Consider the following 25,465-nt stretch of genomic DNA (forward strand, 5'->3'; position numbering starts at 1 on the left):
TCAATTTCCAAGGCTCTTACGGAAACCCAAAAGAGCCAGTTATCTGAGTGTAAGCTACAGGTAACAGGAGTCACTACTCCAAGCATTAAAATCAGGTGACTGTTGGTGTGAAGAATGGAAAGACAAAACCACATGGGATGTTCTGTGAAAAACTCTAAACACTGAATTTATGAAAAAGGGTCAAAGGTCAGATCATGGTTTATTAATTATCTGTAAGGCCAGGCATGGTAGGGCACACCTTTAATGTGAGCAGGTGGGGTGTGGTAGGCAGATTGCTGAGTTCCACAACACCCCGTCATAGATCTACTCAGGGTTACTTCTAACTACTCACCCATCCTACTGTACTGCCCTGTGAGAGGGACTCAACTTGGTACATTCAGTTCCACAGGACATAAGATGAGCAAAGAATCCAGTTTGTTTATAAGGTAGAAAAGCCCACCCCTGCTTTTTCCATTGGAATCTAAACTATGATAAAAGAGACAGACATCAGTGAGTTCGCAGTGAAATGTGGTCTTTTATATTAAATGAACAGAACGGATTCTAGTCAAGAAGCCTTTAGCAAACACAGTCTTGGGGAGGTCCAGTCAGCCTGCTGCAGTGGTCGCGAGGAGGAAGACCACAGACAAGCCCCACTCACATGAGGAGCTGGCCATGCTCCCTTTCGTGTCTACTTTCTTCACCACTGTAATAAATAGAAAACTAGCAATGTCCATACACCTCAGCACAGATAGGCCCCAGGCTTTAGCATACAACTAGAAGTGGTCAGACTGAAAATGCAAATAGAAATTTTCGACTTCTTTAACAATGAGAGCTACAATTCTTAAAGACAGGGCATGAGCTACTCAAAACTTACTTTGCTGGGTGAAGAATTTTGACAGAAGAATCAGGATTAAATAAAGTTCCTCAACAGTCCTACCATACCCTACATATTGGCCACAGCACTGCCAATGTAATCTGCAACTTGCAAGGGCAGCCAAGTCACTTGCAATCGATCATCCCTTTGGCAGGGCACCTCCAACCTGCCACATTAGAGACATGACCCCTAGCACCTGGAAGGTTCAAGGGCATCCACAGCTACATGATAAGTTGAAAGCCAAGCTGTATTATACTGAGAAAGGAACAGAACATCCAGGGATGGTGGAGTAGGCCTGCAATTCCAGGGCTGGGGAGAGAGACAAGAGGATCTAGGGAAGCCAGGGTACATGTAGACTCTCACTAAGGAAACCCACCCCACCTACTAAGAAAGGGAGCAAAGCATTATCTGTGCTAGCTGCCTAGCCCCTTAATCACAATGATAAACTAAGACACTTCATGTAGACACTGCATTAAGTTCACATCTTAAAAAAAAAATTACAAGGACTAACCGGTTCTGTCACTGAAGCAATCTGGGATGTCAACCAAAGAAAAACCAAGAAACACTTTTTCCCCCTAAAACAACATAAGTAAACCTGGCAAGAAATGACAGTGGACTCAGTATCTGCACGTTAGCAATAGGGCTGAGTTTTATTTTAAAAGGCTAGTGGTTCAAATACTATTGCTTGAATAGCTCTGGTAGATATAAAATGTAGTAACATCTGAGGTTTATACACACACGCAGGAGCTGAAGGTCAACTCATAAGACTAGCTCATCCTTGGTCAAGAGAAGCTATAAGCGCATGCTGCAGGAGTGACCTAATGGATTCATTTGGACCATACTCCCACTCTCTGAGGAACACAGAAACACCTGGATAGAAATGTTCTTTTTACACACAAAATTCTCGCTTAATTAGATCTCCTTTCTAAAATTATACCTCAGTTCAGAAAACAATATCTTGAAAAACTCAAGAACTTGGGCTACTAAAAAAATAAAAGGGAATTTGAATGTAGTAAACAATTTTAGTAAACACCATGTGTATTTTCCTGTCGCTAATGAAGACATGATACATTCACAAGACTATGCATTAAAATAAATTCCTACAAAGAGGTTCATCAGGACAACACGCCTTCCTAAATTGTATCCTTCTCAGTCAGGTAAAGGTCTCAGCACAAACCAGCAACTCCTCTAACAGTCCTAATAGCTGCTTTGAAAGCAGAACATAATATAGTCTAGATCATAGCTACTGAATGTAACCATTAAGCAGAATCATGGAAGAGCACATTTAATGGGTTACTTCAACCCCCAACCTGGTCCAGTTTAAAATTTTTGTAGATCCAGCTTGTACAGGGTCTATATGCTACCGGACAACCAACAATCTCCTGTTCTCTCAATTGGCAGTTTGTGTAGCTCAAGAGCAGACCGTTAAAATCTGGATGAACACACATTATATAAGGTGCCTTAAAAGTTAAATAAGCCATCTGCATGGTGGAGTTTGCCTTTAATCTCAGTCCTCAGGAGGCAGGGCAGAAAGACCTCTGTGAGTTCAAGGCCAGTCTAGTCTGTATAGCAAATTCCAGGCTACCCAGAACTACACAGCAAGACCCTGCCTCAAAAACTAAAAGACAAACCTAGTTCTCATCTTTACTAAAATGGTGGAATAAATCCAGCATATCCAAAGTGGGGCAAGGTGACATACGCCTTTGATCCTAGCACTGGTGAGGCAGAGGTAGGCTGATCTCTTGAGTTTTGAGGCCAGCCTGGTAAACAGAGAGTTCTAGAACAGCCAGAACTACACAGAGAAACCCTGCTTTCAAAAAAACCCCCAAAAACATCTACTATGAGAGCAGCTTCACTGTTTCTTGTGGAAAAAGCCAAATATTGTTTTACTGATAGAATTTAAGAATTAAACAAATTAAGAAACAAACAAGACTAGGGATTACTTCAGTGGCAGAGCACTTGCTTAGTATGTGCTAGGCCCTGGGTTTGATCCGGTACTGTAAAATATATCTATCTATATATATATATATAAAATGAAAACAAACATATACACCTTAAGATAATATATAAAACTTGAAATAACATCAGGCATTATGGAATGGGAAACAATTCTGATCCCCTACTCCAAACACTAAAAACAAAGGAAACCATAACAGGTGTGTGTGTGGGGGGGGGGGGGGGGCAAGACAACCAGAACTCTGAGTAACACTACACAGACCCTAACATCACAGAACACCACACGGAATGAGTTATACATCAATAAGATCATCCTGACAGCAATGCAACTCCTAGATTAAAAATGAGTTAAAAGCTTGCAATGTAATTAAACCCACCTGCAAAGAGATGAAGGGGAAGCAGAGGAAAGGCTGCATGCATGGGTCTATTACAGACATGATATTCATTCAGCAGCATACAAATAATATCCCATGGTCCCCAGAACTTGTTTCACTGCTAGATTGAGAGGAATAAACTTGCTTGTTAACTATAGCATCTTTCATATCTGAGTGACAAGCATGTTTAATCTGATGCTATTTGCTAATAAAAATACCGAGGATACAGGAATCAAACAAAACAACACAACACACGAACTCATGAACCTTAAAACTGGACCAAAAATAAGTTTAAAGCCAAGTAGATGTGATAATTATCACATATGACATAATCCATAGAAAAAAGGGCCAAGAAAACAATCTTCATATTGTACTCGTGCTTGATGTTGTCCTAGGAAAAACAGTGATACTTCGACAAATGTGTCATATACAACAAAAAGTCCCCTTCTGGTTTTAAATGAATTTTTCTTGGCTAATTTTTCTCCTGTGCCAAACAAACCTTTATATACAGGACCAGTTTAAATCCCTCCTCCCCTTCAAACATTAGATACAAGCATCCAGGAACATTGTACAATGCAAAGTGCCTTAAGGATTCTGTAGTGCCAGTGGTGTAAATGATCTGAGGAAGCTGGGATGTTGTTAACACTGATGGGGCCAGTCAAGCAATGGTGGTTTGCTTCTCCTCCGGTGTTTCCTCCAGCAACTGCATGATCAGTTCATGGAGGGGTTTGCAGATCTTTGCATAGCCCCCTCCTGTGAGATGAAGAAAATCAAACATGTCGTGGCAGGAGATGGCACCGTCCGAGTGCACGAAGCCCCCGTCTGTATCCAGGAGCTGCACATTGGCAAGCTTCGGCAGGGAAACCTTGAGAAGCTGGTTCACCTTGGCATTCTTTTGTCTTAAAGGGTTGGGCTTCTCCCCTCGAGGTAACAGACCCTGGGGCAGAGCACAGAAGAACATTAACAGAGAGGGTTGTTTTTCTTTACTTCTTTACAACTTCCAGTATTCCTGGCACTCATACTCTACCTTCTAAAATACCCGACTATGGCAGTTTGTTTTTTCGTTTTAAATATAATTTATTTTTATTTTATGTGCATTGGTGGGTTTTTTTTGTTTTTTTTTTTGTTTTTTTTTTTTCTTTTGCTTTTTCGAGACATGGTTTCTCTGTGGTTTTGGAGCCTGTCCTGGAACTAGCTCTTGTAGACCAGGCTGGTCTCAAACTCACAGAGATCTGCCTGCTTCTGCCTCCCAAGTGCTGGGATTAAAGGCGTGTGCCACCACCGCCTGGCAGGTGTTTTTCCTATATGTGTACTGGCATGAGAATGTCATAAGCCCTGGAATTGAGTTAGAGACAGATATGAGCTGCCATGTGGGTGCTGGGGATTGAGCCTGGGTCTCTCAAAGAGCAGTCAGTGTTCTTAGCCACTGAGCCATCTCTCCAGCCCTGACTATGGTAGTTTTATTTAAAGCTGACCTGTTTGTTCTTTTTGTTTTCTCAGTGTCTTCCTCATTGTGTTGCTAACTGTTGATACTGTTTACGATCAACTCTTCTCCATTCTAAACATTTTATAATTATTTTTATGTGTATGAGTGTTTCACTTCCATGTATGTCTATGTACCACATCTATACCTGGTACCTGAAGAGGACAGAAAAGTATGTTGGATGTCCTGGAACTGGAGGAGTTACAGATGGCTGTGAGTCATCATGTGGGTACCAGGAGTCGAACCTGGATACTCTGAAGAACAGCAAGTGCTCTTAACTTCTAAGTCACTCTCCAGCCTACCACTCTGAACACTTTAGCCAAGATCTTTTTTAGAGCTTCAGAATTCCACTGAACTTCCACCTACAGGTCCCCCCAGCATGTCAAAGAGCTGTTCATCATCTTCTTTTTAAACTGTGCTCTTTGTCCATTATATCAACTGTCATTCCAACATCCCAAGTCTCTCATCTCACATTCCTTATTCATCATGGAATCACTAAATGTTCACATTCTAAATATTTCTCTAATCAATCTCTGTCTTCTGAGACAGTTTCTTGTGAATCCCAGGCTGACCTCAAACTCACTACATGGCTAAGGATTACAGGCATATACCATCACATGTGATTTATGTGGTACCAGGAATGAAATACAGGGTGAAGCCTGTGTTCAGTTCATGCCCAGCAAGCACTATAACAAATGAGCCACATCCACAGCCTCCATCTTCTTTTTCTTCACTATGATAATATACATTACCTTTGTTTAGAAACTTAATGCTATTCATCTCAATTCCTAAAATATCTCCCACTGGTTCTCCCAAAGCCAGTGTGTCCTCCCTTCAATTCTTTCTCCCTATACTTTGTCAGGAAAACACAGCCTAGACACACCTATCAATGCCAGAGAAAGATACACTACAATATTTATAAGAAAGAGAATTAGAATCAAAGCTGTCTTAATTAAACACATAAATTAATGAATTACATACCTGGCAAGATAAATGTATCCTAAATTAATTCTAACTTGTATATTAATGATCTAATACAATTTTCAGATAAATCAACGTCTACATACTATTGGTAAAGAGAAATATTACATGTCAAGGGCAAGATTTTTATCAATTCAAAGTAGAGGTAGTCTTCAACAGAAGATAATTGGTTCCATTACAGAAGTGCTGCCAGACATCGCCATCCTCGTAGCTGGTCAATACCTAGTGATGGCACAGGAGTCAACTGCTATTCTGGTAAAAAGTTTTCCCCAGTTTCTCCTATAGGGTATGTGAGATGTTTTATTTCAAGAACAGGTTTACTGTGGGTCCTTTATTTTTACTAACTTGTTCTTACTGGTAGGACTGGGGACTGAACCTAGGACCTAACGAATCAAAGCAAGAGCTCCACCATGAGCTCCAGTGCCAGTCCTTATCGTGGATTTTATATTCCAAGTATGCTCTAGTACATATTCACTCTCTCTTTCAGTAACGTGTTGGGGCTTTGGTTGCCAATTTAGTTATGATTTTACAGTTCCCCAAAAGCCACGAAGAATTCTCAATTTGTTACACTGGTCTATCTCCCTCTATATTTGCTATGCTAAAACATTTCAAATGATGAAGTCAGTCCTAAAACTGAGCTTGTTACTGTTAAGTGCAAACTCCGGGACTAGCAGTGATGGCACATGCCTGTAATCCTCACAGTTGGTAACTAAAGAGTACGAGTTAAATATCTTCAGCTACATACTGAGTCTGATGCCAGCATTGGCTACAGAATACCCTGTCTCAAGGGAAAAAAAAAAAAGGAAAAAGGAAAAAAAAGAAAAAAAGTTGAAGGTTCTACCTAATATGTCACACGTTAACAATGCTAACATTGCAAAGTCAGGTTGAGATAGAAGAAGTAACCAGGAAAGATGACCAGTAATCAACAAACACTTTGTTCCAACTCTCAAGTCATAAAAAACATGATCAGGGCAACATATCTACTGGTATTTACAAACAAGAATGAGAAAAAATAGCCATTGAGATGGTTCAATGAGAAAAGACATTGCCAATAAACCTGACGATCTAACCTCAATCCTCAGAAACCATGTGGTAGAAGAAAAATCAACCACCTTTAGTTGTTTTTTTTTTTTTTTTTAAGTTTTTCGAGACAGGGTTTCTCTGTGGTTTTGGAGCCTGTCCTGGAACTAGCTCTTGTAGACCAGGCTGGTCTCGAACTCACAAAGATCCGCCTGCCTCTGCCTCCCAAGTGCTGGGATTAAAGGTGTGCGCCACCACCGCCCGGCTTTAGTTGTCTTTTGACCTTCATATACATACACAAGTTTCTACAGTACGCACAAAATAACTAATTATAAAAAATGTAAAAAAGTTTTTGTACTTGCATAACATTTTCCTTAATCAAAGTACCAAGGTATACTGGTTGATTTATTTCCCCCTTTGATTTTAAATGATTGCTAAAATAAGACATTACAATCCTGGCCACAAAAATGGCTCAATGAAGCTGGGTGGTGGTGGCGCACACCTTTAATCCCAGCACTCGGGAGGCAGAGGCAGGCAGATCTCTGTGAGTTCGAGGCCAGCCTGGTCTACAAGAGCTTGTGCCAGGACGGGGTCCAAAGCTACAGAGAAACCCTGTCTCAAAAAACTACAAAAAAAAAAAAAAAAAAAAAAAAAAAGGCTCAATGGGGAAAGTGCTTGCTGCCCATGCACAAGAACCCAAGTTCCCCAGAATTCATGTAAAGCAAGATACAGCAGCCACCTGTAATCCCTGCAGTGCTATTCTGAGTTGGGAGGTCGAGACAGGAGGATTCTTGCAAGTTTGTGGGTCAGCTAGCCTGGAATACGCAGGGTGGAACAAGAGATGTCTAAAACTAGGTAGAAGGCAAGGACCAATATCTGAGGTTGTTGTGCAACCTCCACATGTGCATCACTGTATTCACACACCTACACAGAGACACATACATATGTGTGTACACAGGGATAATTTAATCCCTTTAACATTTAACAACTCTTCTAATTCTGGTTCTTTTAGACTTTTTCCAAATATTTGGATATATATCCAAATTGAGTGTATGTTTAAGTTACCACAGGTTTTCCACCTCAATACATCATGGTCTTTTTCACATACCATTCATAAAGATTTATTTATTATTATGTTTACAACATTCTGCCTCCATGTATGCCTGCAGGCCAGAAGAGGGCATTAGATCTCATTACAGATGGTTGTGAGCCACCAAGTGGTTGCTGGGAATTAAACTCAGGTCCTCTGGAAGAGCAGCTGGTGCTCTTAACCTCTGAGCCATCTCTCTAGCGGTCCACTCAGTTTTAATATGATCTGGGCTAATGTATTCTAGGATCATTCCCAGAGTACTTCCTCATTTAGGTTACTTCTAATATTTCAGTATTTTTGATAAGAGCATAATCAAATTTGACTTTTTATAAATAAATTCGGTATTGGGGATCAAATCTAGGGTCACACACATACTATGCAAATACTCTACCACTGAGTTATATGCCCTAAGCTCTTTAATATTCACTTTAAAACAAAAGGATTTTGGAGGATTTTCAACAATTTTAAAACAAAACAATTTTATTTTATTTTATTTTTTTTTTTTTAAATATTTATTTATTTAATTATTTTGTATGCTTCTGCCTGCAGGCCAGAAGAGGGCACCAGACCTCATTACAGATGGTTGTGAGCCACCATGTGGTTGCTGGGAATTGAACTCAGGACCTTTGGAAAAGCAGGCAATGCTCTTAACCGCTGAGCCATCTCTCCAGCCCCCAACAAAACAATTTTAAAACAAAAGGATTTTGTTCTAAAGGATTTGGGAGGATTTTCCCTGCACCATTCATATATCAACACCCCCAAGAGGCTTTTTTAGAGCTAAACTCTCAAGTCACAATATACCAGCATGGAATAAAACACAGAATGCAACAGCTACAAGGGGGTTGAAGAGATGGCTCTGTGGTCAAGAGCACTGGCTGCTCTTCCAGAGGTTCTGAGTTCAATTCTCAGCAAACATATGGTGGCTCACGACCATCTGTAATGAGATTCTGGTGGCCTCTTTTGCCTGCAGGCATACATGCAGACAGAACACTGTATATACAATAAATCATTTTTATTTGAATCTTTTTAAAATTGTTTTATTGAGCTATATGTTTTTCTTTGAATTAAATCTTTAAAGAAAATTAAATGCCATGAAGTAAAGACTAAGATCTGAAGCCGGCAAGATAATTCACCAGGTAAAAGCTGTCATGAGGGTTTCTTTCTAGTGGCAATTACCTTCCTACTCTTCGACCTTGAAATCGCACTACTTCTTCGGAGAGAAGGCTCAGAGGTTAAGAGCACTGCCTATTCTTCCAAAGGTCCTGAGCTCAATTCCCAGCAACCACATGGTGGCTCACAACCATCTGTAATGGGGTCTGGTGCCCTCTTCGGGCCTGCAGGCATACAGACAGACAGAATATTGTATACATAATAAATAAATAAATATTTTTAAAAAAAATTAAAAAAAAAAAGCTGTCATGATACCTGATGATCTGAATTTGATCCCTGGCACCTACATAGTGGTAGAAGAGAACTATTTCTTTTGTTGTTGGTGGTGGTGTTTTTTTTGAGAAAGGGCTTCTCTATGTGGCCCTGGCTGTCCTGGAACTTGCTCTATAGACCAAATTGGCCTCAAACTCACAGAGCTCCACCTGCCTCTTCCTCCCGAGTGCTGAGATTAAAGCTGTTCACCATTATCAAACATCCAGTGAAAACAAATTTTTTTTTTTTTTTTTTTTTGGTTTTTCGAGACAGGGTTTCTCTGTAGCTTTGGTGCCTTCCCGGAACTAGCTCTTGTAGACCAGGCTGGCCTCGAACTCCCAGTGATCCACCTGCCTCTGCCTCCCGAGTGCTGGGATTCAAGGCGTGCGCAACCACCGCCCGGCGAAAACTAATTCTTATAGGTTGTCTTCAGACAAACCAGTTAAAAAAGATCTGGCTCTTTGGCACCTACAAACTAAAACACAAACTACTAGTAATAGCAAATACATCCCTTCATGACCTTTTGTCCTAACCATCCTGCCCTTGCAAACAACTATCAGAAATTGCTTTCACTTAAAGACTCCATATTGATGAGAGACACCATTTTTCTAAAAAAGACTTTTCAGTGAGTGACTCTAAAGATATAAAAGTCTCCTCCCAGAAAGACTACTCACCAGCACAATGACTTTGGCCTGTGGCTGCCTTGTATTTATAAGCTGTACAATTGCCTCAATTCCACCTGCTACTTCTTCTGCTGTATTTTCATGGTTGTTTGTTCCTACCCAGACAACAATGACCTATAATGAGGGAAGAAAAAAGAGGGGAAACAATGAAGATCAAGGAATAAAAGAACATAAAACATTTAAATGAAAACCTATTTTAAAAAAAAAACAGAGAATCAGGAATAGGTGAGAAGGCTCAAAAGGTAAAGGGATTTGCCAAGAGGCTTAATGACCTAAGTTCAACCCCTTCAACTCCTTGGGTCCACATGGTACAAAGCAGCAATCAATTCCCACAAAAGTCCACAAAACCCCACAGTGCTACAGTATGTTCACTCACATTTGCATGTGAAGACAGAAGTAAAATAAATTGAAAATTCAATAAAAATTCAAAAAAAAAATCAAAAGAAAAATGAGCTTCTCAGATGATGTTGGGTAACTTCAATTGGAAAACTGAAAATAAAAGTGAAATGGCTCCTTGGGTAAAGACGCCTGTTGCCAAGTATGCAAATCTGAGTTCAATAACCAAACCCAGGTGGAAGAAAGAGAAAACCCATTTCTAAAAGGCACCCCCTGACTTTTACACACACATTGTTGCACATGCATGCATACACATGAAATAAATGTAATCAAATTCCCAGAAACAAAGCCTAGTGGCTTATGCCTAATAATATGGTTGAAGATAAATAAACAGCTATAGCAAGGTGGGATTTAAAGGAACTAAATCCTGTCACAGTAAAGACTTCCCTGGTTACAAATACTCTAGCAATAACAAGAGCATGCAGGAGTGCAAAGGCTATAAACACACAGGTGCACTCAAGAAAGGAGTCACTAGGATGGAGGTTGGATGTAGTTTTTTGTTGTTGTTGTTAATTTTTTTTATTGATTTTTATTGAGCTCTACATTTTTCTCTGCCCCCCTCCCTATCTTTTCCCTCCCCTTCAACCCTCTCCCAAGGTCCCCATGCTCCCAATTTACTTCAGGAGATCTTGTCTTTTTCTACTTCCCATGTACATTAGAGCCATGTATGTCTCTCATAGGGTCCCCATTGTTGTCTAGGTTCTCTGGGATTGTGATTTGCAGGCTGGTTTTCTTCACTTTATGTTTAAAAGCCACTTATGAGTGAGTTCATATAATTGTCTTTCTGGGTCTGGGTTAACTCACTCAGTATGATGTTTTCTAGCTCTGTCCGTTTGCTTACAAATTTCAAGATGTTATTTTTCTCTGCTGTGTAGTACTTCACTGTGTAAATGTGCCACATTTTCCTTATCTATTCTTCGGTCAAGGGACATTTAGGTTGTTTCCAGGTTCTGGCTATGGCAAACAATGCTGCTGTGAACATAGTTGAGCACATGCTGGATGTTGTTTTAACAATGTTTTCTCTACTTGTATTTAATGGCATGCACCATATGTCCGGTGAAAGCAACTTTCACTAGGGCCTCTCCTTTGTTTTTTTCTTTTCCTTCTCTTTAGGGGTTGAAAAAATTATATGCAGTACCCCAACCACAGATGTTTATAATGTGAAAAGACATTACAGATTCATTTGTTCACAAATATCCCCAGCTTTTTCAGAAGAACTCAGAGATCTTGGCCATATATTTGTTTATGTGCCCAGCATTTCCTGAAGTGAGACATTGCTCTGCTTCCCACAGTACTGCCCAGGCATTCCGAACCTACTGAGCATCAAACTGACTCCTCCTACTGAAGAGTCCTAACAATCACAATACAATCCAGCCAAACAATAGACTAGGTCCTTTTTAAGTCGGTGCCTCACTATTTTCCTAAACACAGATGTTTCCTACACACAAGCATGAAGGAAAGAGCAAGCTTGAATCAAACCTTTAAAAAAGCAATTTTTCACTACTTCAAACAACTGTACTTGGAAGACAAGACTAATCCTATCTTTTAAAAGTATGTTTCATCACCTTAGGCTTAATGTTCTCCAGTTCTCCATTCTTTAGTCTCCATAAAACATGTCGTGTTGTGTCTCCCCCAATTCCAAAATTAAGTGCATGAAGTGGGGAAAACAGCTCTCGCCAAATCTAAAAACAAAAAACTTGTTTCAGTTAAACTAAAAATCACTGGAAATACAAGGCCTTTAATTGCAATATGATTTAATACGTATAAAACTAACATCTTCCACATTTTTGTTGTTGTTTTCTTGGGACAGGGTTTCTCTGTGCAGCCCTGGCTGTCCTGGAACTTACTCTAGGGCAGGTTAGTCTCAAACTCAGAGACCCCCTGCCTCTGCCTCCCTAGAGGCGGGATTTATGGCGTGCACTACCACAAACACTAATCTTCTACATTCTTTATTCAAATGTTAGCACCAAAAACAATATGCCATTCACTTAAAGAGCTTTGAGATGCTAGTGTGCAGTGATTCACTTCTTTGTTTGTTTGTAGACAGGGTTTATCTGTGGCTTTGGAGCCTTCCTGGGACTTGCTCTGTAAACCAGGCTGGCCTAGAATTCAGAGATCCACCAATCTCTGCCTCCCAACTGCTGGGAGCCTGGCATGACTTAGTTCTTAATGCAGCAACTGAGTTGTAGTTCAAGAACCTACACAGCCCATTCTAATACCCACTGAGAAATCAACATCCTAAATCAAGCTCAATAAACATTTTTTTCATGAATTTGACTATTTTTCAAAAACTAAATGATGCCAGGTGATGGTGGTACACGCCTTTAATCCTAGCACTGTGATCTCTGTGACTTCAAGGCCAGCCTGGTCTACAGAGAAAGATCCAGGACAGTCAGGGCAGGGCTATTATATAGAGAAACCTTGTCTCAGAAAACCAACCAAACAAACAAACAAAATAAGAAATAAAGTTGTATTTTCTTTTAAGTTTCCTTTGGAAGATTGCCCAACCCAACCCTGAAAATATTTGGAAACACCTATTACAAAAATATACAAGTTTCAGGGCAGTGGTGGTGCACTCAATCTTAGCATTCAGAACGCAGAGGCGGGCTGGTCTACAGAGTGAGTTCCAGCCAGCCGAGGCTACACAGAGAAACCCAATTTCTACCCACACCCTCACCCCCACACAAGTCAGAAAGTGGTAGAACACAAATATTTGAGAATCATGAGCAGGACAAAGCAAATAGAAGAATCAGACATTACCACCAGGCAAATATTGCAAACATCAAGCTACTCAGAAGTCAAGAGCAAAAAAGGGAGTTTAGCTACAAATAATACTAGCCCAAGAATCCCACTAGGTACATCTGCTCATAGCACTAGAACATCTGTCAACTCTGAGCCTAGGAGGTCAGTTTAGAATCAAAGTCTGTAAGTTATCAGTGGACATAAACAAGGAGTCAAGATTACCCGATTTACCTCGTACTGCTGCATCAACTGAACCATGGAATCTCCCACAAACAGCACATCCGGCTCTTTGTCTTTACAGTCCAGAACAAACCTATTATGCTGGTTTATAGAAGAAAGAAAAATAAGAAATTGGTATTTCTTTCCTTTTGCAATTCGTTGGCCTAAAAGTAACAGCTGTCCAACCAGGTCCTTTAAAACATTAGTTATGGGCAAGACCCAGAGACCCACTCCCAACAATATAAAACAAATAAGTAAGCAAGCAAATTAACCAAGCCACCCATCCTTTTCAGGCTAGTCTAAAGCTGCTTCTTTTTTTCTCTAGTTAACTGGAAATTATTTTCTACCAATGCCATACTGATTATTCTATTCAAGAAAATCACAATTTCACTAAATCCAGAATAGCAAAATGCTTCATTTAATTTAAAAAACAAAACAGCCAACCTTTCCCCCAAATTAGGGGGAAAAAGAAGGCATTTTGGGGGCTATCAAGATGATTCAGACATATGCATATGTTTACACTGATGCAAACTTATTTTTTTTTAATTTATTTATTACGTATACATATTCTGTCTGCGTGTATGTCTGCAGGCCAGAAGAGGGCACCAGACCCCACTACAGATGGTTGTGAGCCACCATGTGGTTGCTGGGAATTGAACTCAGGACCTTTGGAAGAGCAGGCAATGCTCTTAACCACTGAGCCATCTCTCCAGCCCGATGCAAACTTATTGTTATGACATTTTCTAGGTCTCTCTCTCTCTCTCTCTCTCTCTCTCTCTTTCTGGTTTTTCAAGACAGGGTTTCTCTGTAGCTTTGGAGCCTGTCCTGGAACTAGCTGTTGTAGACCAGGCTGGACTCGAACTCACTGAGATCTGCCTGCCTCTGCCTCTCGAGTGCTGGGATTAAAGGCATGCGCCACCACTGCCTGGCACTTGCTTTATCTCTTTATACAGCTATATATCTGTTAAATTATTTGAGATTTTGTTGTTGTTTTTTGAGACAAAGTCTCACTATACAGTCCTGGCTAGCTTATAACTTGGTATATAATAAACCAAAATGGCCTCAAACTCAAGAGAGATCCACCTGCCTCTACCTGAGTGTTGATAGCTAATGCATGTGTCACCATGCTCAGCCTCTTTTGTTTTTGAAACTGTCTTGAATACCCCAGACTAGCCTTGAATTCCTGTATCCTTTTGTTTCTAACTCCCAATTGTGCTGGGAAAATAGATGTGAGCTAATTCTTTTATTTTTTTAAAGAAAGTTTTACTTTACTTAGGGCTGCATACAAGCATGAATGTATGAGGGTGAATGAGGAAGCCACTAGAGAGCATCCTATCCCTTGAAGCTGGAGATTTAGGTGTTTGGTGAACCACCCAAGGTGGGTGCTGGATCTGAACTCCACACTTCATAATAATGTAGCAAGTGTCCTTAACTGCTGAGCCATCTCTCTACTTCCCATGACTCAGGTATTACAGCAAATACTTACAAGTTAGAATGTTCTTTTATGAAACCATACTAAGAAAATAAAAACTAGCCATTAACATCTATTATCCAATCCATATCAGGCTTTACAGATTCTCTAAAGTATTACATTTATCTTTGAACTAGGATCTAATTAAAACCCAAGTCTTTTTTTCCTCCTCAGCTTCCTCTTGAAGTAGATGCCTAGCTTGTAGATATAATACATATTTTGAACAGCTGTAACATCCAAATGCAAAACTGTCAGCAGATCAGGACTCAATCCTTTCCAGTCTGATCTAAGTTTAAAAGCAGGAGGAACCCAGCAGGAACTGCCTATTTGCTTTTTAAAGTCAGGTCTAACTATGTAACCCAGGCTGGCCTTTAACTCCTAGTAGTGCTGCCTCAGTCTCCTGAGTTTAGATCATTGGCAGTGCTGCTGAGCACACCTGGTAAAGAAACTTTTTTTGCTATGCAGTGGTGGCCCACACCTTTAACCTCAAAAGTTGGGAGGCAAGAGGCAGGTGGATCTCTTTGAGTTTGAGGCCAGCCTGGTCTACAGAGAGGACAGGCTCCCAAGCTCTACAGAGAAACCCTGCCTGGAAAAATCAGAAAGAAAAGAAATTAGATTGCTCTAGGTTCAGTGAGAACATTGTTTCAAAAGGTAAGGTGGAGAACAATCAATTGAAGAAAACACCAGACCTCTGGTCATTACATGCATGCAAACACATGTTAGCTCGTGCATGCACACACATATACTAGCATACACACAAAGTCATCCATCCATGCAAGTAATCCATATGCACCAACTTTTACCTGAGACATCCACCTGTCATCTCCTTGAATATCTTCTGCTGCATGTGGAATAGCTGCTGGGTTTGAGTCTCCTTGGCTCATTCTACACCTGAGGAGAAATGTCTGTCATGTTTCATTTATTAACAAGAACATTAAAAATACCAAATACAGTCAGTTTTTGAGACAAGGTCTCACTATGTGGCTCTGGCTATCCTGGAACTTACTATGCTACTGGCCCAGTAAATATTTATGTATTTATTTATTTATTTTAATTTACGTTTTTCAGGACAGGGTTTCTCTGTGTAGCCCCAGTTGTCCTGGAACTCACTAGACTAGATGAGGCTGGCCTCGAATTCATAGAGATCTGTTTAGTACTGCCTCCCAAGTGCTGAGATTAAAGGCATGTATTACCACCACCTTGCTTCTTTCTAAAAATATTTATTTCTATTTATGTAAAGATGTATTATGCTTGTATGTTTGTACATCAAATTTGTGTAGTGCCCACAAAAGTCAGAAGAGGGGGGTCAGTACCCTGGAATTGGAATTACAGAAGATTGTAAAGTGCCATGTGGGTGAAGGCAATTGAATTGGGTCCTCTGAAAGAGCAGTCAGTATGTTTTGTGTTTTTTTTTGTTTGTTTTTTTTTTTTTTTTTTTTGGTTTTTCGAGACAGGGTTTCTCTGTGGCTTTGGAGCCTGTCCTGGAACTAGCTCTGTAGACCAGGCTGGTCTCGAACTCACAGAGATCCACCTGCCTCTGCCTCCCGAGTGCTGGGATTAAAGGCGTGCGCCACCATCGCCTGGCTTGTGTTTTTTTAAAAAAATTTTGGAAGGTTAATTTATTAATTATGTATACAGTATTTTGTCTGCAAGTATGCTATAGGCCAGAAGAGGGCACCAGATCTCAATACAGATGGTTGTGAGCCACTATGTGGTTACTCAGAATTGAATACAGGTCATCTGGAAGAGCAGTCAGTGTTCTTAACCTCTGAGCCATCCCTCCAGCCCATACTGTCAGGTTAAAATAACATTTTATTATGGATTTTGCCTGGGAACTAAAACAGGATTGATTTTCAGCAGAGATGAATTCTAGAACATAATTATATAAGTCTCTAAAATATTACCACTGACTTTAGACATTTTCATATCACTTATGAAAAGACCATCACATAAAACATTAACCCCATCACTCCTCTCTCTGCTGTTATTAAGATTAAAAGAACAAAGCCGGGCGATGGTGGCGCACGCCTTTAATCCCAGCACTCGGGAGGCAGTGGCAGGCGGATCTCTGTTGAGTTCGAGACCAGCCTGGTCTACAGAGCTAGTTCCAGGACAGGCTCCAAAGCCACAGAGAAACCCTGTCTCGAAAAACCAAAAAAAAAAAAAAAAAAAAAAGATTAAAAGAACAAGTGGTGACGTATCCCATTAATCCTAGCATTCTGGAGGCAGAGGTAAATGAATCTTTGTGAGTTCAAGGCTAGGCTGGTCTACAGAGTGAGTTCCAGGACAGTTGGTGTTGTTATAGAGTGGTGTGGGAGAATTGTCTGTATTCTGTCAATGTTTTAATTAAATGCTGATTGGCCAGGCAGGAAATATAGGTGGGTCTACCAGACAGGAAGTAGAGGCAGGGTGGTGAGAACAGGAGAGTTCTGGGAAGCAGGAAGTTCCCTCGACTCCTGCCTAGACCAGGGAAGAAGCAGGATGTGACCTGCCCCCTGAAAAAGGTACTGAGCCATGTGGCTAACATAGATAAGAATAATGGGTTAATATACATTGCAAGAGTTAATAAGAAGCCTGAGCTAACGGGCTAATCAGTTTATAATCTTATGGAAATCTCTGTGTGATTTTCTTTGGGGCTTACTGGCTATAGGAACTGGGCAGGGCAGAAACCCCAACAAGCAGGACCTCATGTTACACAGAGAAACCCTGTCTCAAACCCCACCCCCCAAAAGGTAAAAGTTCTGCTCCAAATATACACTTTACCTGACACACCTATCCTAAGTTAGTTTTCATGATCACTGATTGTAGCAAGCACAAAATTGCTTAAAAAATTAGACACTTATAGAATAATGAAATCTACATTACAGCCTTTAAGGCTGCTAGAATTATACACTAAAGAATAGAGTAGAGTGTGGGGAGCCTGAAGAGTTGGCTCAGTGGTTAAGAACACTTGCTGTTCTTGCAGAACTTGGGTTTGGATTCTAATACCCATGTGGAGTGGTTCATAACTGGTGTAATTCCAACTCCAAGGGATATGCAAGTCTCCACAGGTACTACCACACACATGGCATACAAACACAGACACAGACTACAGGAGCCAGTCACATGGCTTAGAGAGTAAAAGCACTTGTCATGAAAGCCTGGCAACCTGAAATAGATCTCTAAAATTCACACTGCGAAAAGAGGACCAATTCTGTAAAAATCCATGTTTTTATCTACCTACCTACCTACACACACACACTCTTTTACACTCACAATGACATTCACACACATATCATACATATGGATGCTTTAAAAAATTACACATTGTGGCACATGTCTTTAATCTCAGCACTCTGGAGGCAGAGGCAGGGAGATCAAGATGAGTTAGTTCAATAGTTTAAGGCTAACCCAGTTTCCATAATGAGTTCCAGGACAACCAAGGCTAAGTAGAGATATTATAGAGAGATCTTATCTCAATAAATAGAATAGGCTGGAGAGATGGCTCAGAGGTTAAGAGCACTGGCTGCTTTTTTCAGATTACCCTTTTTCAATTCCCAGCACCCATTTAGCAGCTATCTGTAATTGTAGCTCCTGGGTATCTAACACTCATTTCTGGCCTTCTTTTTTTTTTTTTTTTTTTTTATTTTTCGAGACAGGGTTTCTCCGTAGCTTTTGGTTCCTGTCCTGGAACCTAGCTCTTGTAGACCAGGCTGGCCTCGAACTCACAGAGATCCGCCTGCCTCTGCCTCCCGAGTGCTGGGATTAAAGGCGTGCGCCGCCACCGCCCGGCCATTTCTGGCCTTCTTGGACACCAAGTATGAACACGATACACAAATATATATGCAGGCAAAACACCCATATACATAAAATGTTTTGAGTAAACAGGACTACAGCAACAATTAGAATCCACTAAATCATCACAGTGACTATAGAGTAATTAAGGTACTAATAAGACAAAACCGGGGAAGATGAAGGTGCTCAAATTCAACCCCAACATTCTTGTTTAGAAAAGGAAGCCAGGTGTGACAGCGTGTGCTAATAATCCTAGCTCTGAGGAGATGGAGACAGGCAGATTCTTGGGCTCGTGGCCAGTGTAATGGTCTAGCTTATACTAACTTAGAATTCCAGGTTAGAGAGAGACCATTTATTGTCTCTTAAAAATCATGAAGTTACCTGAGTAACTCAAGCTGTGGTGACACATGCCTTTAATCCCAGAATTTAGGAGACAGAGGCAGGTGTACTTCTGTAGGTTGAGGACAGCTTGGTCTACACTGCAAGCTCCAGGCCAGTTAGGGTTACGTATCAAGACTCTGTCTCAAAAAGGGGGTGGTGGGGGTGAATATTAACTGAGGAACACCCAAAGTTTGATGCCTGACCTCCACATGTACTACATGCATGTGCACACACAGAAATACACAAAGGCAAAACTAGGCACCAAGGATAAAACCTGGTTAGTAGCATGCTTGCCTGGCCATGCCTGAAATTTTGGGTTCAATTCCTAGCAAAATACTAAATTTTATCAATATAATCTTTATAAAAATCTTATAATCCTAGCTAACACTCAGGGAGGGAGAACAGAAACTCAAGGTCAACTGTACCTACGTGAGTTTAAGACCATCCTGGGATACACAAGATCTTTTCTCAAAACAAAGGTTAAGTCAAACAGAGTGGCTTTCACCATTCGGGAGATTGAGGGAAGGAAGCTCTGTGAGTCTGGGGCAACCTGATGCCACACAGTGCACCACCACCGCCCGGCAGTTTTATGGGTTTTGAGACAAGGTCTTGTCACATAATCCAGGCTAGATTCAAACTCACTATCCTGCTTCACTGCCTCATCTTTCTAAATGCAGAGATTGTAGGTGGTCATCACTGAGGCTATTTTCTCTCTTTTTTTTTTCTTTTTGGCTTAAAAAATAAATCCTGGTTTTTTTTTTTTCCTTAAAGTTTCAAAGATTCATCTCATGCATCAGGTCACAATCTATTCTCAAGACCACAGGCCTGAATAAACTTTAACATCTTCTTGGGTCTACAGTTTAATTTAGAAATGGGTTTTCTGAACTCACCCATCAGGTAAACAACTATCTAAAACAATTTATAATTAACACTTATTAAGAACTTACTAACAGCCGGGCGATGGTGGCGCACGCCTTTAATCCCAGCACTCGGGAGGCAGAGGCAGGCGGATCTCTGTGAGTTCGAGACCAGCCTGGTCTACAGAGCGAGTTCCAGGACAGGCTCCAAAGCCACAGAGAAACCCTGTCTCGAAAAACTAAAAAAAAAAAAGAACTTACTAACAGGTGGTGGTGGTACATGCTTTTAATCCCAGCACTCAAGAGGCAGAGGCAGGTGGATCTCTGTGAGTCCGAGACCAACATGGTCTACCAGGGCTGGTTCCAGGGCAGGCTCCAAAGCTACAGAGAAACCCTGTCTCGAAAACCAAAACAAAACAAAAAGGAACTTACTAGCTATGATACCACATCTTTAATCCTAGCACTCAAGGCAGGCAGATCTGTGAGTTCAAGGAAGACAGTTTAGTCTTAGTCTTAATCTACACAGAATGTTTCAGGATAGCCAGGGCTACCTGGAGAGACCATGTCTCATGTCTCAAAACAAATAAATAAATAATACCTAAGGAATCTGTTCTATTGGAAAACTATTAAGTAGGAAAGGTAGGATTTGAAACAGAAGTCACACATAGGTTGTATGTAGCTCTCTGAGGTATTCAGAATTGCATTTGTGCATACACGAGATGCCTTGAGAATGGGTTCCAGGTTCACTTGTATTTCAGGTACATCTTACAGACAGTGTGTAATACTGTTAGTACACCGAATGTCTAGGATCCAACATATGAAGTCAGATATGGAATTTACCACTTGTGGTACCATGTGATATTCTCAAACTAAAAATATAAACCAGATTCAGAGCATTCCAGACCTCTGAATTAGGAATGTAATGTTTGTTCAACTTATTGCTGTTTATGGGATGGTGGGCTTATTTCATTTTGTGGCACTGGGTATTGAACCCAAAACCTACACGTTGGGTGAGCACTCTACCACTGAGCTATAGTTTCATCACTAATCTATTCCTGTTAAGCAAACGAAGGCTATTATTACTTTTTAAATTAAAAAAAAAATCACATTTAATTGGTGTGTGTGCTATCTTGCCAGCCTCATTCCTTGCTTATTTGTCTTAAAGAACACAACAGTTGGGACTGGAGAGATGGCTCAGCGGTTAAGAGCTCTGGCTGCCCTTCCAAAGGACTCAGGTTCAATTCCCAGCATGGCAGCTCACAACTGTCTGTAGCTCAAGTTCCAGATCTGACATCCTCACACCAATGCACATAAAATAAAGTTAAATAATTGAAAAAAAGAACACAACAGTTGACATTATCTGACTTCCAAATGTCTAAACTTTGAGGGGTTTTTTTTGTTTCTTTGTTTTTTTAAACTTTGAGTTTTTGAGACAGGTTTTCTCTGTGTGACCCTGGCTATTCTGGAACTGCTCTGTAGACAAAGCTGACCTCAAACTCAGAGATCCACCTGCTTCTACTGAAATTAAAAGTGTTTGCCACCATGCCTGGCTTGGCTAGACCTCTTGATTGTTCTTTCTGGTCTGGCCAATAAAGAAGAGATGGCAAGAGTTTATGGCTCAGTTTTCCACTTCTAGGTTTTAAAAATGTTATCAAACTGCGGGCTTCTATGAAATAGTGGAAGTTACTCTGTTGTAAGATGTCTGATGTGGCAGAAGAACACAACATCCAAGAGTCGGAGGCACAAAGCACTTGCACTCAGTTGCTTTGCCTTTGTATTCATATTGAAGGAATGGTTTGGAATAGTTTGGAATGGTTTTCAATCTTCTCTCAGTTATAACCGCCTTTTAACTTTAGGCAAGCAAATTTTGTTTCTCGTTTTCTCCTTCCGTGTCCCTTCATTTTGTCTTGGGAAAAAATCAGAACTTATGACTGGGTACAGTATTGGACACCTGTGATCTCAGCATCTGGAAGGTAGACACAGGTACTTGCACCAAGTCCAGGTGGCCAGGCTACACAGGGAGCCCCTCAAGCAGAATATAAGATTTAGGGTTCAGATGGAAGTGCTTTGTTCAGGGTTTGAGTGATAATAATAAAAAACAAATAAATGAAACAGCTTGGTAAAGTAAAATTTATCATGTAACCTATTCCTGTATAAAACAAGCTTTGTTCAAGAATAAATGGACAGCCAGGCAGTAGTGGTGCACACCTTTAATCCCAGCACTTGTGAAGCAGAGGCAGGAGGATCTCTGTGAGTTTGAGGCTAGCCTGGTCCACAAAGTGAGTGTCCATAGCTACAGAGAGAAACCATGCTTAAAAAAACAAAACAAAAACAAACAAACAAACACACACACACACACACATAAAATGGACTGAGTGCCAAATAGATTCAGAGTGCTTGCTACCAAGGGTAACAATCTGAGCCTTGACTTCAGAGCCCCCGTGGTGCAAAAATAGAACTCCTCAAGCTGTTCTCTGACCTACACACACGATTTCTAAATATAGAAAATTTAAAGAGACGGGAGATGGTTAAGAACATTGGCTGCTCTTGCAGAGGACCAGGGTTCAACTCTCAGCACCCACATGGTGATTTACAACCATCTGTGACTCCAGTTCAGGGGATCTGGCGCCTTTTGGCCTATGTTGGCATTGCATACATGTGATACACGTATATACATACATGCAGGCAACATATTTATAAACATGAAAATAACCGGGTGTTGGTGGCGCACACCTTTAATCCCAGCACTCGGGAGGCTGAAGCAGGCGGATCTCTGTGAGTTCGAGGCCAGCCTGGTCTACAAGAGCTAGTTCTAGGACAGGCCCCAAAGTTACAGAGAAATCTGTCTCAAAAAACCAAAAAGATTTTAAAAAATACAGAAAATGAATGAAGAAATGAATCAGGAGGCATCCAAAGAGCAACTTATGGAAGTTGCAAAAAATCTGAGTTGCAGGATTCCGGACCTAAGCAGAAGGCAAATTTCTATCCCAGCCACACTGAGAATAGTGGTGCACACCTTGAATGCCAGTGCTTGAGAGGCAGAGGCAGGCGTATCTCAGTGAGTTAGAAGCCAGCCTTGTCTACAGAGTGAGTTTCAAGACTGTCAGAATTACACAGAGGAATCCTGTCTCAAAAACCAAACAAGCAAACTGGGGGAGGGGGGAAGATGAAGAGATGGCTCAGCTGTTAAGAGCACTTACTGCTCTTCTAGAGGTCCCCGTGTTTGATTCCCAGCAACTACAGGTGCAGCTCATAACTGTAACTCCATTTCCCAGTGGCAGTGCTCAATTCCTAGTAGCGCAAAAAACCAAAAAGCAGCACCCCCCCCCCCTCACCTTACTGATTCTTAATAATCTCTTTACCCAACAAACAGCAGGCTTGGTAGTAAAAAAGTAGCAGAAGGGAAGTAAAAGGTGGATAGTTTTGTAAATTTCCATGAAAAAAGTATTCTACAGAGAACTTTAGTTGTCCTTCAAAATTCTCTGTGAAGAGGAAGCAATCCTAATCTGAAACTTTCTGTCCTCTCCACTTAGACCATGACGACACAGAACCAGACTTTCTACATGCACGGTGTGGAAGCCAGTCCCAACAAAACAATTACCAATTCCCCAGCTCAATTGGATTTTGTGTGTGTGAACCATGAGACTAACAGAGACCTTTGAAATGAGAATGAAAAGATTTCGAGCGCTTCCATTAAGGCCTGAGGCTTTTCATCTTGCTTCAGAGCGCTGGCAGGGTTATTCTGAAGAGAAAGGCAGGCCTCATCAGAATATCCTTCCTCAACCTCTGGTGGGCGGCCCCCCAGGATCCAGCACATCCATAATTTATCATCAAGTGCCCATGCCAACAAATTAATGCGCAATGACTCCCTCCCCTACTACCCCACAAGGAGGCAACCTTTAAGTCAGAACAATGTGCCCAGGGAAGGAGCCTAACACAAAGCCCATCCAAGGCAAAGATTAGCCCGTATTTTCTCTTTCCTCTTTCTCCACCTTTTCCCTCTGGCCCTCTCTCTGCACCCAGTTGAAAGCTGTAGAAAATGCAGCTCTAGGACCTGCTCCTAGCGTCCAGGTGCTCTTTCCTTTGTCCATAGCCACGCTCTTCAGAGACGCCAAAGCGTTAAGGCTCTGGCTTTTCTTAAGGTTCGGAGAGAATGGATGAAAGGCAGCGCTGGCCTGGGAGCTATGGAAAGCAGAATAATGAGTCACTCTGCCAGGAGTCAATCAAACCTGTAGACCACAGGCTCTGACCCGCTAACTGGCCACAGACGACGGGGGTGGAGGGTGGGCAGAGGAAACACACCGCCAAGAAATCTAGCCACTGACAGGATTCACCAAAATGGTAGGCCATCGGCCAAACCACCAACGTCTCGGCCTCTTCGCCGAAGAGAGTGGGTGACTCTTAAGGCTAGCCTTCTAACAATCCTTTTAGAGTCCTGACACGGGTCTTTGGGGGTGTTTCAGCGAAGGCAACAGAGAAGTTTCTAATGAGGAGACAGTTTTCGACAAAAAGGAAAAAGAGCGTGATCCGTTTAAAAAAAAAAAAAGCACAACCGAACAACCGAGTCACAGGCTTGGGCCTAGAGGTCCCACCCCAGAGATGGAGGGAAAAGGCAACAGCTGAGGAAGAAGGCAGGAGGCCGGCTCAGGAGACCCGCGGGGCACACACCCGCCAGCCGGAGCGAGACTCGGGCGCCGGAGGGCAGCAGGGACCGCGCCGGGCCCCTGAGGGCCTGTGGGGCGATGGCGCGGGGCGCGGCGGGGGAGGGGCAGTGTGGGGGAGGGGAGCCGGGCCTCACAATACCATCTCGCTTGCGCGTCCCACCCGCGACACTCAAGTCCCAGCTCCGCGGTTCCCGCGATGCACTCACAGAGGCAGAGGGTCCTTGCGGGCCCCCAGCGGCTGCGGCGTCGGCGGGTTGCGCGTCTGTCGCTCCCTTGGTCCCGGCGTCCCCGTTCCGGCGCGCGTCCCCTCCTCCGGCCCCAGCGCCAAGCAGCAGCGCCTCCACTTCCGGTCCCCCTGCCACTCAGGCAAATGGCTTCCGGAAGTCCCGCCCCGCACTACGAGGACAGCGGCCGAACTGGCGCTCCACACTTTCCCTCTCCGTCGGCGCTCTCCGCTTGGCGCGCAGGTGACCAACGGTCCGTGCCAGTTTACCGACTTTTTTCTCTTTTTCCCCTCGACTTGAGGGTGACATGAAGCTCCGTCTTTCTTGGGCCTTCCTGTTGTGATAGGATGATGGAAATCATCCCGAGATGGCCTTAGGCACTGTGGAGCGTGACCTCATGCTGACGCCATTCCCTTCTCAGCCACCCAGCCTGGTTTCCTCCACCCACGGGATAAAACGGATTGCAGAAAACGGAGAGAAATAGGTCCGAAGTTAAAAGAAGACCTCTACATTTACGAGCAGAATTTCTATTTCTGTGATGAAATTTGAAATTTTGGGGCCACCTCTAAGGTGATAGCCCTTAGGATGACAGAGCCCCCAATTCTTTACCTTAAAGATCCATCCAGTTTAGAGGAGTACATGGAGTCAGTATTGAGATTAGAGGTTAACGGCTGGATAAGTGCCGGACCGGTCAGCGCCAAGAGGAGGGGCAAGAGATTGCGTCATCGTCAGAGTTGGCGCTTTTGGAATCATTCAAACCTGTGAGGCCAATAGCGGAACATTCCAAGACCCTGAAACTGACAGTTTGAGGTTGTGCTGGGGAAAACCTTTGAGAATATTGTTGAAACCTGTGAGCCTAAACTATAAAGATAACT

The 25,465-nt window shown here is 42.0% G+C and overlaps 1 protein-coding gene across 1 annotated transcript; it reads right to left on the bottom strand.

The window, feature by feature from the left end:
- Window positions 1–494: 494 nt before the first annotated feature.
- Window positions 495–24,727, bottom strand: Pafah1b2 (platelet activating factor acetylhydrolase 1b catalytic subunit 2). Its single transcript, XM_041638443.1, has 6 exons — window positions 24,573–24,727; window positions 15,494–15,581; window positions 13,232–13,321; window positions 11,824–11,940; window positions 9,854–9,976; window positions 495–4,120 (listed from the first exon to the last, which is right to left on the bottom strand). The coding sequence occupies exons 2-6, from the start codon at window positions 15,572–15,574 to the stop codon at window positions 3,842–3,844; spliced, it is 690 nt and encodes a 229-aa protein (XP_041494377.1). The 5' UTR covers window positions 15,575–15,581; window positions 24,573–24,727; the 3' UTR covers window positions 495–3,841.
- Between the last annotated feature and the right edge of the window lie 738 nt (window positions 24,728–25,465).

The sequence above is a fragment of the Microtus oregoni genome, unplaced genomic scaffold (genome assembly GCF_018167655.1).
Source record: "Microtus oregoni isolate MIOR12 unplaced genomic scaffold, Mior012 000055F_ref0000237, whole genome shotgun sequence".
NCBI lineage: Eukaryota > Metazoa > Chordata > Mammalia > Rodentia > Cricetidae > Microtus > Microtus oregoni.